Source organism: Pseudophryne corroboree, chromosome 5, assembly GCF_028390025.1.
Source record: "Pseudophryne corroboree isolate aPseCor3 chromosome 5, aPseCor3.hap2, whole genome shotgun sequence".
NCBI lineage: Eukaryota > Metazoa > Chordata > Amphibia > Anura > Myobatrachidae > Pseudophryne > Pseudophryne corroboree.
Window position 1 is genome coordinate 671,592,322 of NC_086448.1, and position 17,739 is coordinate 671,610,060.

At 45.1% G+C, this 17,739-nt stretch overlaps 1 protein-coding gene across 1 annotated transcript in view; it reads left to right on the top strand.

The window, feature by feature from the left end:
* Positions 1-17,739, top strand: part of RP1 (RP1 axonemal microtubule associated) — a 1,008,071-nt gene that overhangs the window by 576,010 nt on the left and 414,322 nt on the right. The window contains exon 29 of the mRNA XM_063923729.1: positions 11,294-11,375. Coding sequence (XP_063779799.1) covers positions 11,294-11,375 — 82 coding nt within the window. The remainder of the gene's footprint in view (positions 1-11,293; positions 11,376-17,739) is intronic.

Below are 17,739 nucleotides of genomic sequence, written 5' to 3' on the forward strand. Positions count from 1 at the left end.
TCACCCTCCGATATATCACCGTGTACATCCCCCTCCTCACAGATTATCAATTCGTCCCCACTGGAATCCACCATCTCAGCTCCCTGTGTACTTTGTGGAGGCAATTGCTGCTGGTCAATGTCTCCGCGGAGGAATTGATTATAATTCATTTTAATGAACATCATCTTCTCCACATTTTCTGGATGTAACCTCGTACGCCGATTGCTGACAAGGTGAGCGGCGGCACTAAACACTCTTTCGGAGTACACACTTGTGGGAGGGCAACTTAGGTAGAATAAAGCCAGTTTGTGCAAGGGCCTCCAAATTGCCTCTTTTTCCTGCCAGTATAAGTACGGACTGTGTGACGTGCCTACTTGGATGCGGTCACTCATATAATCCTCCACCATTCTATCAATGTTGAGAGAATCATATGCAGTGACAGTAGACGACATGTCCGTAATCGTTGTCAGGTCCTTCAGTCCGGACCAGATGTCAGCATCAGCAGTCGCTCCAGACTGCCCTGCATCACCGCCAGCGGGTGGGCTCGGAATTCTGAGCCTTTTCCTCGCACCCCCAGTTGCGGGAGAATGTGAAGGAGGAGATGTTGACAGGTCGCGTTCCGCTTGACTTGACAATTTTGTCACCAGCAGGTCTTTCAACCCCAGCAGACCTGTGTCTGCCGGAAAGAGAGATCCAAGGTAGGCTTTAAATCTAGGATCGAGCACGGTGGCCAAAATGTAGTGCTCTGATTTCAACAGATTGACCACCCGTGAATCCTTGTTAAGCGAATTAAGGGCTGCATCCACAAGTCCCACATGCCTAGCGGAATCGCTCCCTTTTAGCTCCTTCTTCAATGCCTCCAGCTTCTTCTGCAAAAGCCTGATGAGGGGAATGACCTGACTCAGGCTGGCAGTGTCTGAACTGACTTCACGTGTGGCAAGTTCAAAGGGCATCAGAACCTTGCACAACGTTGAAATCATTCTCCACTGCACTTGAGACAGGTGCATTCCACCTACTATATCGTGCTCAATTGTATAGGCTTGAATGGCCTTTTGCTGCTCCTCCAACCTCTGAAGCATATAGAGGGTTGAATTCCACCTCGTTACCACTTCTTGCTTCAGATGATGGCAGGGCAGGTTCAGTAGTTTTTGGTGGTGCTCCAGTCTTCTGTACGTGGTGCCTGTACGCCGAAAGTGTCCCGCAATTCTTCTGGCCACCGACAGCATCTCTTGCACGCCCCTGTCGTTTTTTTAAAAATTCTGCACCACCAAATTCAAGATATGTGCAAAACATGGGACGTGCTGGAATTTGCCCATATTTAATGCACACACAATATTGCTGGCGTTGTCCGATGCCACAAATCCACAGGAGAGTCCAATTGGGGTAAGCCATTCCGCGATGATCTTCCTCAGTTGCCGTAAGAGGTTTTCAGCTGTGTGCGTATTCTGGAAAGCGGTGATACAAAGCGTAGCCTGCCTAGGAAAGAGTTGGCGTTTGCGAGATGCTGCTACTGGTGCCGCCGCTGCTGTTCTTGCGGCGGGAGTCCATACATCTACCCAGTGGGCTGTCACAGTCATATAGTCCTGACCCTGCCCTGCTCCACTTGTCCACATGTCCGTGGTTAAGTGGACATTGGGTACAACTGCATTTTTTAGGACACTGGTGAGTCTTTTTCTGACGTCCGTGTACATTCTCGGTATCGCCTGCCTAGAGAAGTGGAACCTAGATGGTATTTGGTAACGGGGGCACACTGCCTCAATAAATTGTCTAGTTCCCTGTGAACTAACGGCGGATACCGGACGCACGTCTAACACCAACATAGTTGTCAAGGACTCAGTTATCCGCTTTGCAGTAGGATGACTGCTGTGATATTTCATCTTCCTCGCAAAGGACTGTTGAACAGTCAATTGCTTACTGGAAGTAGTACAAGTGGGCTTACGACTTCCCCTCTGGGATGACCATCGACTCCCAGCGGCAACAACAGCAGCGCCAGCAGCAGTAGGCGTTACACGCAAGGATGCATCGGAGGAATCCCAGGCAGGAGAGGACTCGTCAGAATTGCCAGTGACATGGCCTGCAGGACTATTGGCATTCCTGGGGAAGGAGGAAATTGACACTGAGGGAGTTGGTGGGGTGGTTTGCGTGAGCTTGGTTACAAGAGGAAGGGATTTACTGGTCAGTGGACTGCTTCCGCTGTCACCCAAAGTTTTTGAACTTGTCACTGACTTATTATGAATGCGCTGCAGGTGACGTATAAGGGAGGATGTTCCGAGGTGGTTAACGTCCTTACCCCTACTTATTACAGCTTGACAAAGGGAACACACGGCTTGACACCTGTTGTCCGCATTTCTGGTGAAATACCTCCACACCGAAGAGCTGATTTTTTTGGTATTTTCACCTGGCATGTCAACGGCCATATTCCTCCCACGGACAACAGGTGTCTCCCCGGGTGCCTGACTTAAACAAACCACCTCACCATCAGAATCCTCCTGGTCAATTTCCTCCCCAGCGCCAGCAACACCCATATCCTCCTCATCCTGGTGTACTTCAACACTGACATCTTCAATCTGACTATCAGGAACTGGACTGCGGGTGCTCCTTCCAGCACTTGCAGGGGGCGTGCAAATGGTGGAAGGCGCATGCTCTTCACGTCCAGTGTTGGGAAGGTCAGGCATCGCAACCGACACAATTGGACTCTCCTTGTGGATTTGGGATTTCAAAGAACGCACAGTTCTTTGCGGTGCTTTTGCCAGCTTGAGTCTTTTCAGTTTTCTAGCGAGAGGCTGAGTGCTTCCATCCTCATGTGAAGCTGAACCACTAGCCATGAACATAGGCCAGGGCCTCAGCCGTTCCTTGCCACTCCGTGTGGTAAATGGCATATTGGCAAGTTTACGCTTCTCCTCCGACAATTTTATTTTAGGTTTTGGAGTCCTTTTTTTACTGATATTTGGTGTTTTGGTTTTGACATGCTCTGTACTATGCCATTGGGCATCGGCCTTGGCAGACAACGTTGCTGGCATTTCATCGTCTCGGCCATGACTAGTGGCAGCAGCTTCAGCACGAGGTGGAAGTGGATCTTGATCTTTCCCTAATTTTGGAACCTCAACATTTTTGTTCTCCATATTTTAATAGGCACAACTAAAAGGCACCTCAGGTAAACAATGGAGATGGATGGATTGGATACTAGTATACAATTATGGACGGGCTGCCGAGTGCCGACACAGAGGTAGCCACAGCCGTGAACTACCGCACTGTACTGTGTCTGCTGCTAATATATAGACTGGTTGATAAAGAGATAGTATACTCGTAACTAGTATGTATGTATAAAGAAAGAAAAAAAAACCACGGTTAGGTGGTATATACAATTATGGACGGGCTGCCGAGTGCCGACACAGAGGTAGCCACAGCCGTGAACTACCGCACTGTACTGTGTCTGCTGCTAATATATAGACTGGTTGATAAAGAGATAGTATACTCGTAACTAGTATGTATGTATAAAGAAAGAAAAAAAAACCACGGTTAGGTGGTATATACAATTATGGACGGGCTGCCGAGTGCCGACACAGAGGTAGCCACAGCCGTGAACTACCGCACTGTACTGTGTCTGCTGCTAATATATAGACTGGTTGATAAAGAGATAGTATACTCGTAACTAGTATGTATGTATAAAGAAAGAAAAAAAAACCACGGTTAGGTGGTATATACAATTATGGACGGGCTGCCGAGTGCCGACACAGAGGTAGCCACAGCCGTGAACTACCGCACTGTACTGTGTCTGCTGCTAATATATAGACTGGTTGATAAAGAGATAGTATACTCGTAACTAGTATGTATGTATAAAGAAAGAAAAAAAAACGACGGTTAGGTGGTATATACAATTATGGACGGGCTGCCGAGTGCCGACACAGAGGTAGCCACAGCCGTGAACTACCGCACTGTACTGTGTCTGCTGCTAATATATAGACTGGTTGATAAAGAGATAGTATACTCGTAACTAGTATGTATGTATAAAGAAAGAAAAAAAAAACCACGGTTAGGTGGTATATACAATTATGGACGGGCTGCCGAGTGCCGACACAGAGGTAGCCACAGCCGTGAACTACCGCACTGTACTGTGTCTGCTGCTAATATATAGACTGGTTGATAAAGAGATAGTATACTCGTAACTAGTATGTATGTATAAAGAAAGAAAAAAAAACCACGGTTAGGTGGTATATACAATTATGGACGGGCTGCCGAGTGCCGACACAGAGGTAGCCACAGCCGTGAACTACCGCACTGTACTGTGTCTGCTGCTAATATATAGACTGGTTGATAAAGAGATAGTATACTCGTAACTAGTATGTATGTATAAAGAAAGAAAAAAAAAACACGGTTAGGTGGTATATACAATTATGGACGGGCTGCCGAGTGCCGACACAGAGGTAGCCACAGCCGTGAACTACCGCACTGTACTGTGTCTGCTGCTAATATATAGACTGGTTGATAAAGAGATAGTATACTCGTAACTAGTATGTATGTATAAAGAAAGAAAAAAAAACCACGGTTAGGTGGTATATACAATTATGGACGGGCTGCCGAGTGCCGACACAGAGGTAGCCACAGCCGTGAACTACCGCACTGTACTGTGTCTGCTGCTAATATAGACTGGTTGATAAAGAGATAGTATACTCGTAACTAGTATGTATGTATAAAGAAAGAAAAAAAAACCACGGTTAGGTGGTATATACAATTATGGACGGGCTGCCGAGTGCCGACACAGAGGTAGCCACAGCCGTGAACTACCGCACTGTACTGTGTCTGCTGCTAATATAGACTGGTTGATAAAGAGATAGTATACTACTACTAATATTATATATACTGGTGGTCAGGTCACTGGTCACTAGTCACACTGGCAGTGGCACTCCTGCAGCAAAAGTGTGCACTGTTTTAATATAATATTATGTACTCCTGGCTCCTGCTATAACCTATAACTGGCACTGCAGTAGTGCTCCCCAGTCTCCCCCACAATTATAAGCTGTGTGAGCTGAGCAGTAAGACAGATATATAATATATATAGATGATGCAGCACACTGGCCTGAGCCTGAGCAGTGCACACAGATATGGTATGTGACTGACTGAGTCACTGTGTGTATTGCTTTTTTCAGGCAGAGAACGGATATATTAAATAAACTGCACTGTGTGTCTGGTGGTCACTCACTATATAATATATTATGTACTCCTGGCTCCTGCTATAACCTATAACTGGCACTGCAGTAGTGCTCCCCAGTCTCCCCCACAATTATAAGCTGTGTGAGCTGAGCAGTCAGACAGATATATATAATATTATATATAGATAATAGATGATGCAGCACACTGGCCTGAGCCTGAGCAGTGCACACAGATATGGTATGTGACTGAGTCACTGTGTGCTGTGTATCGCTTTTTTCAGGCAGAGAACGGATTATAAATAAAACTGGTGGTCACTATCAGCAAAACTCTGCACTGTACTGAGTACTCCTAATGCTCCCCAAAATTAGTAAATCAAGTGTCTCTCTAATCTATTCTAAACGGAGAGGACGCCAGCCACGTCCTCTCCCTATCAATCTCAATGCACGTGTGAAAATGGCGGCGACGCGCGGCTCCTTATATAGAATCCGAGTCTCGCGATAGAATCCGAGCCTCGCGAGAATCCGACAGCGTCATGATGACGTTCGGGCGCGCTCGGGTTAACCGAGCAAGGCGGGAAGATCCGAGTCGCTCGGACCCATGAAAAAAAACATGAAGTTCTGGCGGGTTCGGATTCAGAGAAACCGAACCCGCTCATCTCTAGCCTTTATCACCTTGCACATATCACTGGTTTACCACTTCCTTATGCCTTCTCCAGGTTAATACATCTGCCCCTAGGTCTGGTCTTTCAGGGTCTTTGAAATCTGGTGGCTGTTCCATGTAAATATCCTCCTATAGCTCACCATGTAAGAACGCTGTCTTTACATCGAAGTGTCTTACTTGCATATCCTTTGCAGCTACTACTGTAAATAGTCACTACTGGAGCAAATGTCTCATCATAGGGGGTCATTCAGACCTGATCGCATGCTGCAGTTTTTTGCAGCCATGCCATTGGGTCTGAACAGCGCATTCGTTCCGGCGGCAAAGCGTAGGCGTGTCGCTGGCCGCCGCCGGCCATCGCTTGATAGTGACAAAAACAACAAAGAAAGCGCTTGCATCGGCGAACGCAAGAAGATTTACAGGAACAGGCCGTCCGGGGGTGTCAACTCACCGTTTTCAGGGAGTGTTGAGGAAAACGCAGGTGTGCCCGACCGTTTCCAGGGAGGGATCCTGACGTCAGCTCCAGCAACGATCATCGCAGCAGCTGAGTAAGTCTTGAGCTGTGCAGAGACTGCACAAACTTTTTGTTTGTGCAGCTCTCTGCACAAGCAAACGCACCTCTGCGAAGGCATTACCCCTCCCCTGAAGGCGGCAATTACCTGGTCGCAGCAGTGCAAAAAATAGCCTGTGTGCGGCCAGGTCTGATTTAGGTCCATAGTCCTCTCCATAATTTAGCAAGTATCCTTTGGCTACTAATCTGGCCTTGTATCGCTCCACTTTTCCATCTGTGTTGTATTTGACTTTGAATGTCCGTGTGCTGCCTATGATTTTTCTTCCTGCTGGCAGTTCTGTTACTGTCCATGTCTGATTGTCATGCGTGGATTTAATTTCTTCTTTTGCTGCTTCTATCATTTTTCAGCTTCCTTTCTGGTAAGTCAGATACTTCTTCCCAGGATGTGGGTTCACGTATACTAATAGTGCTAGCTTTATATGAGAGACGCACTGGTGCTTTGGCTTTGTTCTCCCTGGTCGAGCGCCTTACTTCATCTGTCGTGCACTCCTGCATACCCTTGGTATCTGGTTCGAGACTGATTTCAACCTCTTGGTCAGCATCTGTTGTGACGGTGTCACTAGAGTCAGCATTGTCTTTTTATCCAGATCTGCTGGAATCATCACTTCATTTCATGGTTCCTCCACAAAGGTCACACTATCGCTTATGGTTATCTTATCTTTCTCTGGGCTCAGAATTTTGTATCCTTTGGAACATTCACTGTATCCAACGAGGATTCCTTCTACTGCACGGTTCTGCAGTTTACTGCATCTTTCTGTTGGAATGTACACAAATGCTTTACATTCATATTCTTGTGTTTCACATTAGGTTTCCTGCCCTGCCATAATTCATATGGGGTTTTTCTCAACTGTTCTTGAGAATAATCTATTCTGTAATTATGTGGCTGTCGTTATGGCTTCACCCCAGTATTTGTCAGGTAGTCCTGAATCTGTTAACATGCATCTGATCATTTCTGTCAGAGTCCTATTATTTCTTTCAGCCACCCCATTCTGTTCTGGTGTGTAGGGTACTGTCTTGTCACTTGTGGTGCTCTATACCAAGTCGTCTAAGGAAGTGTTCTATTTTGTGTCCCGTGAATTCACCTCCATTGTCGCTACGAAATACTAGTGGATTTCTTTAAAATGTTTTTCTAGCTATTGTTACGTAATCATGTAACTTGTCCAGTACTTCATCCTTGCTTTTAATTATATAAATAACTGTATATCTGGAGTAGTCATCAGTGAATGTCACTATCTATATGTTACCGCTTGGTGTACGTACTTGTATTGGGCCACACACGTCACCGCTGTGAATGAGATCTAGAGGTCTTTGGGCTCTGTTCTCACTTTGGGGATAATTCAGACCTGATCACTGCTGTGCATTTTTGCACAGCGGGTGATCAGGTCTGAACTGCACATGCACTGCAGAGTGCCGGCGCATGCAAGAGATGCGATTGGCATCTCTGCACAGCGATCGCCTCTGCCTGATTGACAGGCAGAGGCATTTGCTGGGCGGAAGGGGGCAGGCTGGTGGCTTATGGCCGTGTGGGGGGTGCGCTGCGACCCAGAGAGCGACGGGTAGCTCCCTGCTGCGCTGGTAGGGAGCTACTCTTCAGGTACAAAAGCGCAATGCTTTTGTACCTGTGCGGTGGGGGAAGGGCCAGACATATGAGGCAGACTAGCCGTGTGCTGGGCGTACCCCCGCATGTCAGGGTGGCTGATCGTAGCCGTGCAGCTACAATCAGGTCTGAATTAACCCCTCTGTTTTGGAACTATCATTCTTGTGGCTTTGGCTTTTATACAGCATTCACGCCGCAGTGTCTAGACGATACAGGTGTTTTTCTGGTTTGGCTGTGGCTACTGTTTCTGTTCCATTCTGGATGATGCACATGTTATCTTGGAATTTAACGGTAAGTCCTTTATCCGTCGAGATCTTTACAGATATTAATCCGCCTTCCAATCTGGGAACATATAAAACGTCTTTAATTGGTATTGTTCTATCACTTCCATTAGCACTGGAGCATATGAGTATGCCATGCCCTTTACCTTCCGCAGTGATATTGGTACTATCTGCAAGATAGATTGCTTCTCTATGACTTGTGTCAATCTCGGTGAAGAAATCTCTGTCACTTGTCATGTGACTTGTCGCTCCTGAATCTATGTACCAACTAAAGTTCGTATGTGTTGCTGTCACTTTAAAAGTTCCATTCCATTTATTTGTGCATATGTCTATGAGTGCAGTTTTGACTTTCTGTTTGGACCCTTTTAGAAGTAGTATCTGCTGTTCTCCTTTCCATATAGAGCAGTCTTTTTTTAATGCCCTATTTTCTTGCATCTAAAGCAGGCATGTCCAAACTGCGGCCCTCCAGCTGTTGAGAAACTACACATCCCAGCATGCCCTGACACAGCTTTAGCATTCTCTGACAGCAAAACTGTGTCAGGGCATGCTGGGATATGTAGTTTCACAACAGCTGGAGGGCCGCAGTTTGGACATGCCTGATCTAAAGCATGCTCTTGTATCTTTGTTATGCACCCTAGTATCTGTAACTTTGAGAGATTTTTCTGTCACTGTCCATGTAATCCTGTGTGATTTCTTTCCTGCGCTAATATTAATCTATAAGCCTGTTTATCACAAAGTCTAGTGTGAGTTCTGTTTCAGGTTTTGGGGGTAATTCCAAGTTGATCGCAGCAGGAAAATTTTTAGCAGTTGGACAAAACCATGTGCACTGCAGGGGGGGCAGATATAACATGTGCAGAGAGAGTTAGATTTGGGTGGGTTATTTTGTTTCTGTGCAGGGTAAATACTGGCTGCTTTATTATTACACTGCAAATTAGATTGCAGATTGAACACACCCCACCCAAATCTATCTCTCTCTGCACATGTTATATCTGCCTCCCCTGCAGTGCACATGGTTTTGCCCAATTGCTAAAAAAAATCCTGCTGCGATCAACTTGGAATTACCCCCTTTGTTTCCAAAGCATTTATCAGTGCACTCTATGTGACTGCTAGACTGCACAGAAGTATGGCTATTGTATGGCTGCATTTTAGCTTTTCTATAGATCTGAGCGGTGCTACTATCTCCAGCAATTTACTTATATGCTCCTGCATAGTCTGTTCTTTGCTAAGTCTTATTTGGTACAGTTTTCTTTGCAGGAATAATTTGCTGTTTAAACTGGTTCTTTCATGTAGCCTTTGCAGTGTATCCCAAATGCTCTTGCAGTGTCTTATTGATATATATGGACTAACTGATCATCTTCAACTAATAAGCCTATAGTTGCACGTGCCTGTCTGTTCTTCTCGTCCCATTCCTGGTTTTTATCACCTGGTATGTCTGTAGTTAAAACTTCCCACAAATCATCTTTAGTTAGCAGCATTTCAACTTTAAATTTCCATAGTTGGTAGTTATCATTAGACAGCTTGGTTACCTCCAGTCTAAGATCTGTGCTGCTTATGATCTCTTTTCTGTTTGTCTGCTCTTCCCCTTGAGTTATAATACTGGGTTTACTCACAGTTGCTGTGTAGATCTCTCAGAGATGTTTCTTGTGCCTTGATCCTTGTAATCTTTACTCCTGGTAACTAGGATCCTCTTGTCTGTGTCTGGGCCTGTAACCTGTTGGAATAGAGTGTTTTACCAATGCATTTAGGATCACCTCATGAGCTATGCTTTAATCAGTAGGCACACACCGGAAATGTGGTATAACTATTTTATATAATAAAACTGGAACCGATCATAATACAAACTGATAATCAGAACAAGATAACTGTATATGAGCATCAATCATTGCATGCTCCATCTCTCTCCTTCATGTCATCTTCACACACAGGAACAAACAAGTGCAAATATACTTCACAGACTGTAAAACACATAAACAAATATACGACAGCTCCACCTGCTGTCCCTCCAATGTAATTACATATCAAGTCTCAGTCTGTTGTAATTTATGAACATAAACATGTTCCAAAAAGAGAATTAACCAACACAAAAGTATGTGGGATTGTCGTTTTTTAAAAAGAAAATCTAGAATACCCTTATTCACAAATACTTCACTATGCTTCCTTTTTCCCAACAAAAGCGAACAACATATCTAAGTAAGCATGTCCCCACCACAGACAGGTGCAGAGGGAAACAGCATACCACCCAACTGTCACAATTACAGCGGGACAGTCCCGCTATTCAGACACTGTCCTCCTGTCTCACGCACGGGCCCCTGTGTAAGCGGGGGGGATTTTATCACCACTGCTCTGCACAGCAAAGCAGAGAGTGATCACTGAATAGATGCCGTGCCCATGTACACAGTATCAAACTGTGCAGGTAGCTGAGCCAGGGAGCGCTGAGCATGCCCCCAAAATGACAAAAAATTAGTTTGAACCTGCCCTCCCACATGAGGCCACACCCTTTCAGCTGAGGCCACGTCCCATTCAAAGCCTCTGTCCCTTTCTTGATCTGCAAACCAGCAATGGTTATCGGTGTGGTTGCCATCGATGATGATATGGCAAGTAACCATCAATGGCTTCCAACTATGCAGTGCAGGACCCTCGATGGTTTCCACAACTGATGGTCAACCATGTTTTTTCAGTGACTGGCCCATTGATGGTGGATGGTCATCCCTAATGCAAACATAGTATGAAATAGCAGATGTCAAGTTGTCTACATACCCCCTCCCACACCACCCTCATCTAAAACAGAAATACTGTTTCATATAGGAAGTACACCTGTCAGCTGCCCATTCATACCACTGCATAGGCACTTTCATTGGTTCCTATTTCCAGGGCCGTTTTATTTTTCCTGCAATGTACATACACATTAGATGCTATATACAGAAATTAGTATTTTGTACAATATTTATGAGTGCAGAATTTTTCTTTTTTTTTAAATGATAAAAATTGTGACCCTCCTAGAAAAACCAGGGCATGTTTCAGCCCAACTTTTAAATATATAATTGTCTTTTAACACAGGCAAAGGATGGTTTCTGGATAAAGTCATCATACTATATACAGAGAATGGATGTGACCACAAAGTTTTATTTCCATGCAACAGGTATGTTCTATAAAGTAGTCAAAATCATAACAATACAATGCTATTTAACTTGTCATAAAAATCCCAACAGTCTCAATTTCCCTGCAACCACTAGGTGTAGCACAGTGGATTGAGGGTGTGTCCAATTAAGATCAACTACATGATTGGCTGATAACGGAGTGGCTTAGACATAATTTACTGTTGCATATGAATGCACTTTTTCTGAAGTATTCTGAATTACGGCATCCATTGACTGATGCCTTCTAAGTCTAATTTCTCATTGATCTACTTTGTGTAATGCTTTCTCATAAAAAGTGATCTCTCATGGGTAGAATGAGAAGCATTTCATAGTCAGCGCTAAAACACTCTGTAATGCTATGATTTGAACATACAGTAGGTTAAAAAAAATTGTATCATTGTTACTTCCATATTTCCATATAAAATGTGTTATTATTTTGGCAAACACACATTGTCCTTCATGGTACAATGATACATAGGGGGAGATGTACTAAGATTTGCAACGTAATAAAGTGGAGAGAGATAAAGTACCCGCCAATCAGCTCCTCTGTTATGATCCATGTTGAGAGATTAAATGCAGTGTGCTTCACCGGGCTTACTCATTGGAAATCATGATGCGGATAGTAAAAACTGCTTCTATTTACTATAAGTCATCACCTAATTTCATAGTATCATGTACTGTGAATGCTGGTTCCAGAGCCGAATCTAGACATTTTGGTGCTGGGGTGCCCCCGTGCTCTCCCTCACACTAATCCCTATATACAGCCTGCATCTCCCCTGTACGACCCTATACAGCCTGCACCCATCCTCCCTGTACCCCATATGAACGGATGAAGGCAGCAGCAGGGTGCTGGGGAGGGGGAGAGACTGTTCCCATCACCTGTGCAGCTTATTCCCTCACTCTGGGTGTCCAGGTTGGCTGGGCATGCGGGGAGTTGTAATTTGCTGGGAGTGCTGAGGACAGCCACAGGAACTACAAATCCCGAGGGGTCATGCTACAAAGGAGCCAGAAGGTAAAGTGGTGTGAAGATGGGCACACTGCTAGCGAAACATGCATCACAGCGGGTGCCTGCGAATACAGACTGCAGCATGTGAGAACAGCGGGTTTCAGTCAAGGGCAGCGGTAGTGCCGCCCGTAGAGCCCTGCACTCTATTCGATGGCACCACTCGCATATTCTTAGTATGGTCCCTAGCTGGCTCCCATATTTTAGCCTGTATGGAAATGACTCCATAGTAACCAATATTTCAGTACAATTTCCAGACATTGTGCAAACTAACCGAATGCCCCTTTTCCATGTTTGAGTCTGAAGTATTGATACACAACACAATGGTAAATATGGGGATTGGGGTTAGGGTTCGGCTCTAGAGGGAAGGTTATGGTTAGGCTGCTGGGGTGGGGGGTTAGAGTTAGGCTGCATGAGAAGAAATGTTATGGTAATATTGAGGGACAGGGAGGTTAGGGTTAGGCTATGGAAGGGGGAGGCTAGGGTTAGACTGAGGGGTTGGGGAGATTAGGGTAAGGCTGTGGAAATGGCAGGGTAAGGCATGGCCGCAACTAGTGTGTGTAGGGGGGTAAAGGGTCACGTTCCCCCGGCACTTGAATGGATGGGGCGCTGAGAGTCACTCACCAAAGTAGAGAGCCACCTTCTCCTGCAGTCATCTGGAGGAGATCTCAGCGTCAGCAGGACAGCCCAGCCCTGAGGACCCCAGTGTTTGGAGAGCTTTCTCAGCCATTGCTGTGCTGCATAGAAGTGCCCAGGAGTAACACTGCTAGAAGAGCAGCAGTGTCATGCAGGAGGAGGAACTGCAGGCTGATTTGATTGAGCCAAGGACAACTCATGTCAGGACACCGAACAAGGTACGTGGCACAGCCAGACCGCTGCTGTAAAACAATGCCAGAAGGCACGTTTGGGCGGAGCCTGTGAAGACAGCGTCAGAGCTGAAGGTGACCAGCTGGAGGGAGTGACAAAGACCCTGCACTGAGATCGCAGCCCAGTGCTGGGCCCAGCATCCCGGGCAGCGCTGAAGGACTGAGGTGGCAGAAGCGCTGCTGCATGGGATGAGACCCAGACTATGTCTTCCACTGCCTACTCTGCCCTGTTAGCCCTTCCGCTGCACACTCTGCATGTTGGGGACAAAGTAATTTAAGGGGTAGGCTCCCCTGTGTTTTTCACTCACCCCAGTGTTAATTTTTATAAAGTTTAATAAGGGGTTAGGCTCCCCTTTTCTCCCCATAATCACACTATATAGAAGTCTAAAAGGGGGTAGGCTACCCTTTTCTCTGCATTATCACACTGTTTAGAAGTCTAAAAGGGGGTAGGCTCACATTTTCTTCCCATAATCACACTATATAGAAGTCTAAAAGGGGGTAGGCTTCAATTTTCTCCCCATGATCACACTGTTTAGAAGTCTAAAAGGGAGTAGGTTCCCCTGTTGTTCTCCTCTTCCCCATTGTGTCCATTATATATAAAGGGGTAGTCTCCCCTTGTGGAACTGATCATCTTGGCAGGAGTGGGGTATCACATAGACAGAAGACAGTGACAGAAGAGATGTGTGGCACAGACTGCTGCAGGGGGGTGCCAAATGATTGCCTTGCCCCAGATGACAAGAATCCTACTTTCGGTCCTGGGTTAGATTTAGGCTACGGGAGGGGTGGGTTAGGGTTATGGACAGGGTTAGGGTTAAAATACTGTGATCTGTAAAGAGTCAGACATTCAGGATTCTGCTGGTGGTCTTATGACTTGATCCCGACAACCAGGATTTAGTACCCAACCCCATTAAATATATAATACTCTTCCATATTCTATTTAAGTACTTGCAGCTTCCTTACGGTTCACATTTTCAGTGTTAATTTCTCCCAACTAGACATCAGGCCCTAAATCTGTTTGTTTGTTTGTTTGTTTGTCTGTCTCCCTCTCCCAATAAAAAGAAAAAGTACTTTTCCTGCAACAGTTTCCTGTAAACTTGTCAGTGGAAGGTTTACACGGTTTCTTGGAGGAAAACAAGGAGCCTTTACTATAAATACTATAAATACAATGAGATATTGTTATTCAGAGGTGACTGGATTGTCAGTTTAATATCAGCATTTTTATTGTGTGGGTTTGAGACATAGAATAACAAATCCAATTATTTTGACATCTGTACAATATTCCTACAAGATTGTCATCTGCCAACAGGAATTCTAATTCTATTAAACTCTAATAACCCTATAAAATTCTGGACGTATTGTTGTTTTAGATTAAAACTTTCATTAAAAATAAAAAATAAAAGTATTTATTGTCCGATCATTCCCTTACATTGCTCAGACATCTGCATGTAGAGCCAGCCTGGAAGTCAGTGGGTTATATTTAGATGTTAAATGGTCAATTCAAGGCAGTTGCTTATCTGCTGTCAGAGTTTGTGAAACGCACCACAAGAGATGCAAACCTAATGAAGTCAGTGGCGTTCAATTTAAAACTTCTTGTCAGAAGGGATTTATTTAACTCTAAGCTGAAGACTTTAATTCCAGGACAGAAATAATGCATAATTTTTTTTTTTGCTTGAGGCAATTTGAGGGACACTGATTGATATGGAGTGAAAGCATAAAATGACATTGCACAACATGCAAGCACGAAACTTCTAGGAAAGGCGCACTGAACAATTCTCATAATTTCCCACTATTTCATTTTTTACCCAAATAATAACAGAAGAGCTAAGTGGGTTTGGCTGTGCAGGCATCAGTAATTTATATTTTTAATTACAATAAAGAAACAAAACATTGCATGCTTGTTGTATGGCTGTCAAGTCTACTCTTGAGTACAAAACATGTCCCTTGCTCTTTTATCCCAAGATTTTTCCTACGCCCAAGTATTTAAAGGTAAACCAATGCCTGTTTCCTCATCTTCTTTCCATGATCTTATGACACGCATTTACATCTCTATCACACCTATGTTACAAACTTAGCAGACCATGACATAAGGGCTGATTCCAATTTGGAAGCCAGGTAAACAAATAAGAAGTACTGTAACTGTGCATCTGGGCAAAACTATGCTGTGCTGCGGGTGGAGTAGATGTAACATGTGCAGAAAGATATAGTTTTGTGTGGGGTGTGTCCAAAATGAAATCTAAATTGCAGTTTAAAAATAAAACTGTGGGCTACTTCCAAGAGAAGCCAGTATTTACCCTGCACAGAAAAATTTTATCTGTTCCCCTTGCACTGCAACATGGTTTGCTCCAGATACAAAGGGGGTCATTCCGAGTTGATCGCTTGCTAGCTGTTTTTTGCAGCGCTGCGATCAGATAGTCGCCGCCTATGGGGGAGTGTATTTTCGCTTTGCAAGTGTGCGAACGCTTGTGCAGCCGAGCGGTACTAAAACGTTTTGTGTAGTTTCTGAGTAGGTCTGAACTTACTCAGCCGCTGTGGTCCCGGAATTGACGTCAGACACCCGCCCTGCAAACGCTTGGACACGCCTGCGTTTCCCCAACCACTCCCTGAAAATGGTCAGTTGACACCCATAAATGCCCTCTCCCTGTCAATCTTCTTGCGATCAGCTGTTCGAATGGATTCTTCGTTAAATCCATCGCCCAGCACCGATCCCCTTTGTACCCGTATAACGTGCTTGCGCATTGCGGTGCATACGCATGCGCAGTTTTGCCGAGTTTTGACCTGATCGCAGCGCTGCAAAAAATAGCTAGCGTGCGATCAGGTCGGAATGACCCCCAAAGTTATTTATTCTTTAGCTTTACTTCCAAATCAGATTCAGGCCCATATATTCTAAGCTGATTTGAATCCCCTTCCTAAATATTATTGCAGTCTCAGCTAACCTTGCACTTAACTTTACTTTATGCCCCTTCCTAGCATATATAAAGTTATAATACCCGCAGAGTTAAATATTTTAAATAACATTACACCTACAGTATCTCGGAATCTTGGCACTGGCATTTTCATGTTAATATACTCACTGTAAAAACACACAGGAAAAGCAATCACATTGATCTCACTATTTACATGTTGCTATTTCCCATGCGTTAGGCATAGGGAGGCTAATCCCGGGCCTTTTTTTCAATCCAGGATATCGGGATTGAAAAATGATCAATCCCGGATTCCCGGGATTGGGTTGAAGATAATAAAATTAAAATCTTTAGTGTCCCTCCTTCCTGCACCCTCCCAGCCCACAGAACTACTCACCATCCTGTGGGAGTGAGGACAGGTTCACTTTCTGCAAGCAGTGGGCAGCGAGGTGCGGTCCAGGCAGTGCGGGCGGCTGGCGTCAGACTGTGCAGCATGATCTCTGACTACACGTCACGCTGCGCAGCGCGCACAGCCGGGGACAGTGGGAGCTGGGAGAAGGGAGCTGGGCAGCATCCGAGCCTCCTGAGGACGCTCAACTCTTCCCAGGATTAAAAAAAACATGGGGCTTTCTAATCCTGAAATCCCCAGGATTGGAAGCACCAATCCCAGGATTGAATCCTGGCCAATTTTAGGCCTAAATCCCGGGATACTGCCAATCCCGACCCTGGGATTGGCCACCCTAGTTAGGCAGACTAACACTGTAGTCTGCAGTCCCCATTAGTGTCAACGGAGACTGTTTTCTTGGCCAATTTACCAAGCTCCAAAAAGCTTAGAAATGGGGTTTTTCTATTCCTACGGGTATGGCATAATTGGAGAGGGATCTTCTGTCATATTTGGGATGCTGGTGAGCTCCATGATGATTGTAACTGGTGGCCTCGCGGACTGTCATGGAGGGGGCATTGGTGGTTTCTCCAATGATAGTGGTAGGACCACTGGAAAAATTAGTACTGATAGTTGTGGAGGTACCTAGCAGCCTCAGCAATGATGGTCATTGTTGTGATGCTGATGGCCTCCACACAGGTATATGTGACGGCTGCAGTGGTTGTGCTGACAGTCTTCTGGATAATTAAAGTGATTGGAGTGCTGGCTGCCTCACAGATGATAGATGTGATGAGATCGCATGCTTCCTCCCTGATTAAGGTCTTGGTGGGTGCACTGGTGGCTTCAGTGATGGAAATTGTGATTGTGGCACTGGCAGCCTCTTAGCTGATATTTGACTTTGTGGTGCTTGTGGCCTCTGCGCTGATAGGTGTGATGTGGAATGTGCAGCCTCCCAGATGATGGCTGTGGTGGCTGTGCTTGTGGCCTCCCAAGTGATCTTAGTTATGGGACGACTGGCAGCCTCTTGGATAATATTTGTAGACTTAGCTTAGTTAATTGTGTTGCTAGCATAGGCAGCCTCTCTTAAGTCTTGGACAGAGAAGGATACGGGCGCCGGCTGAATCTCAAAATAAAGAACGGATACAAATTTATCAAGTAAAAAATTAATCATACATTTATTAAAATTAATCTCAAAATATGACATGTGTGTTGTCA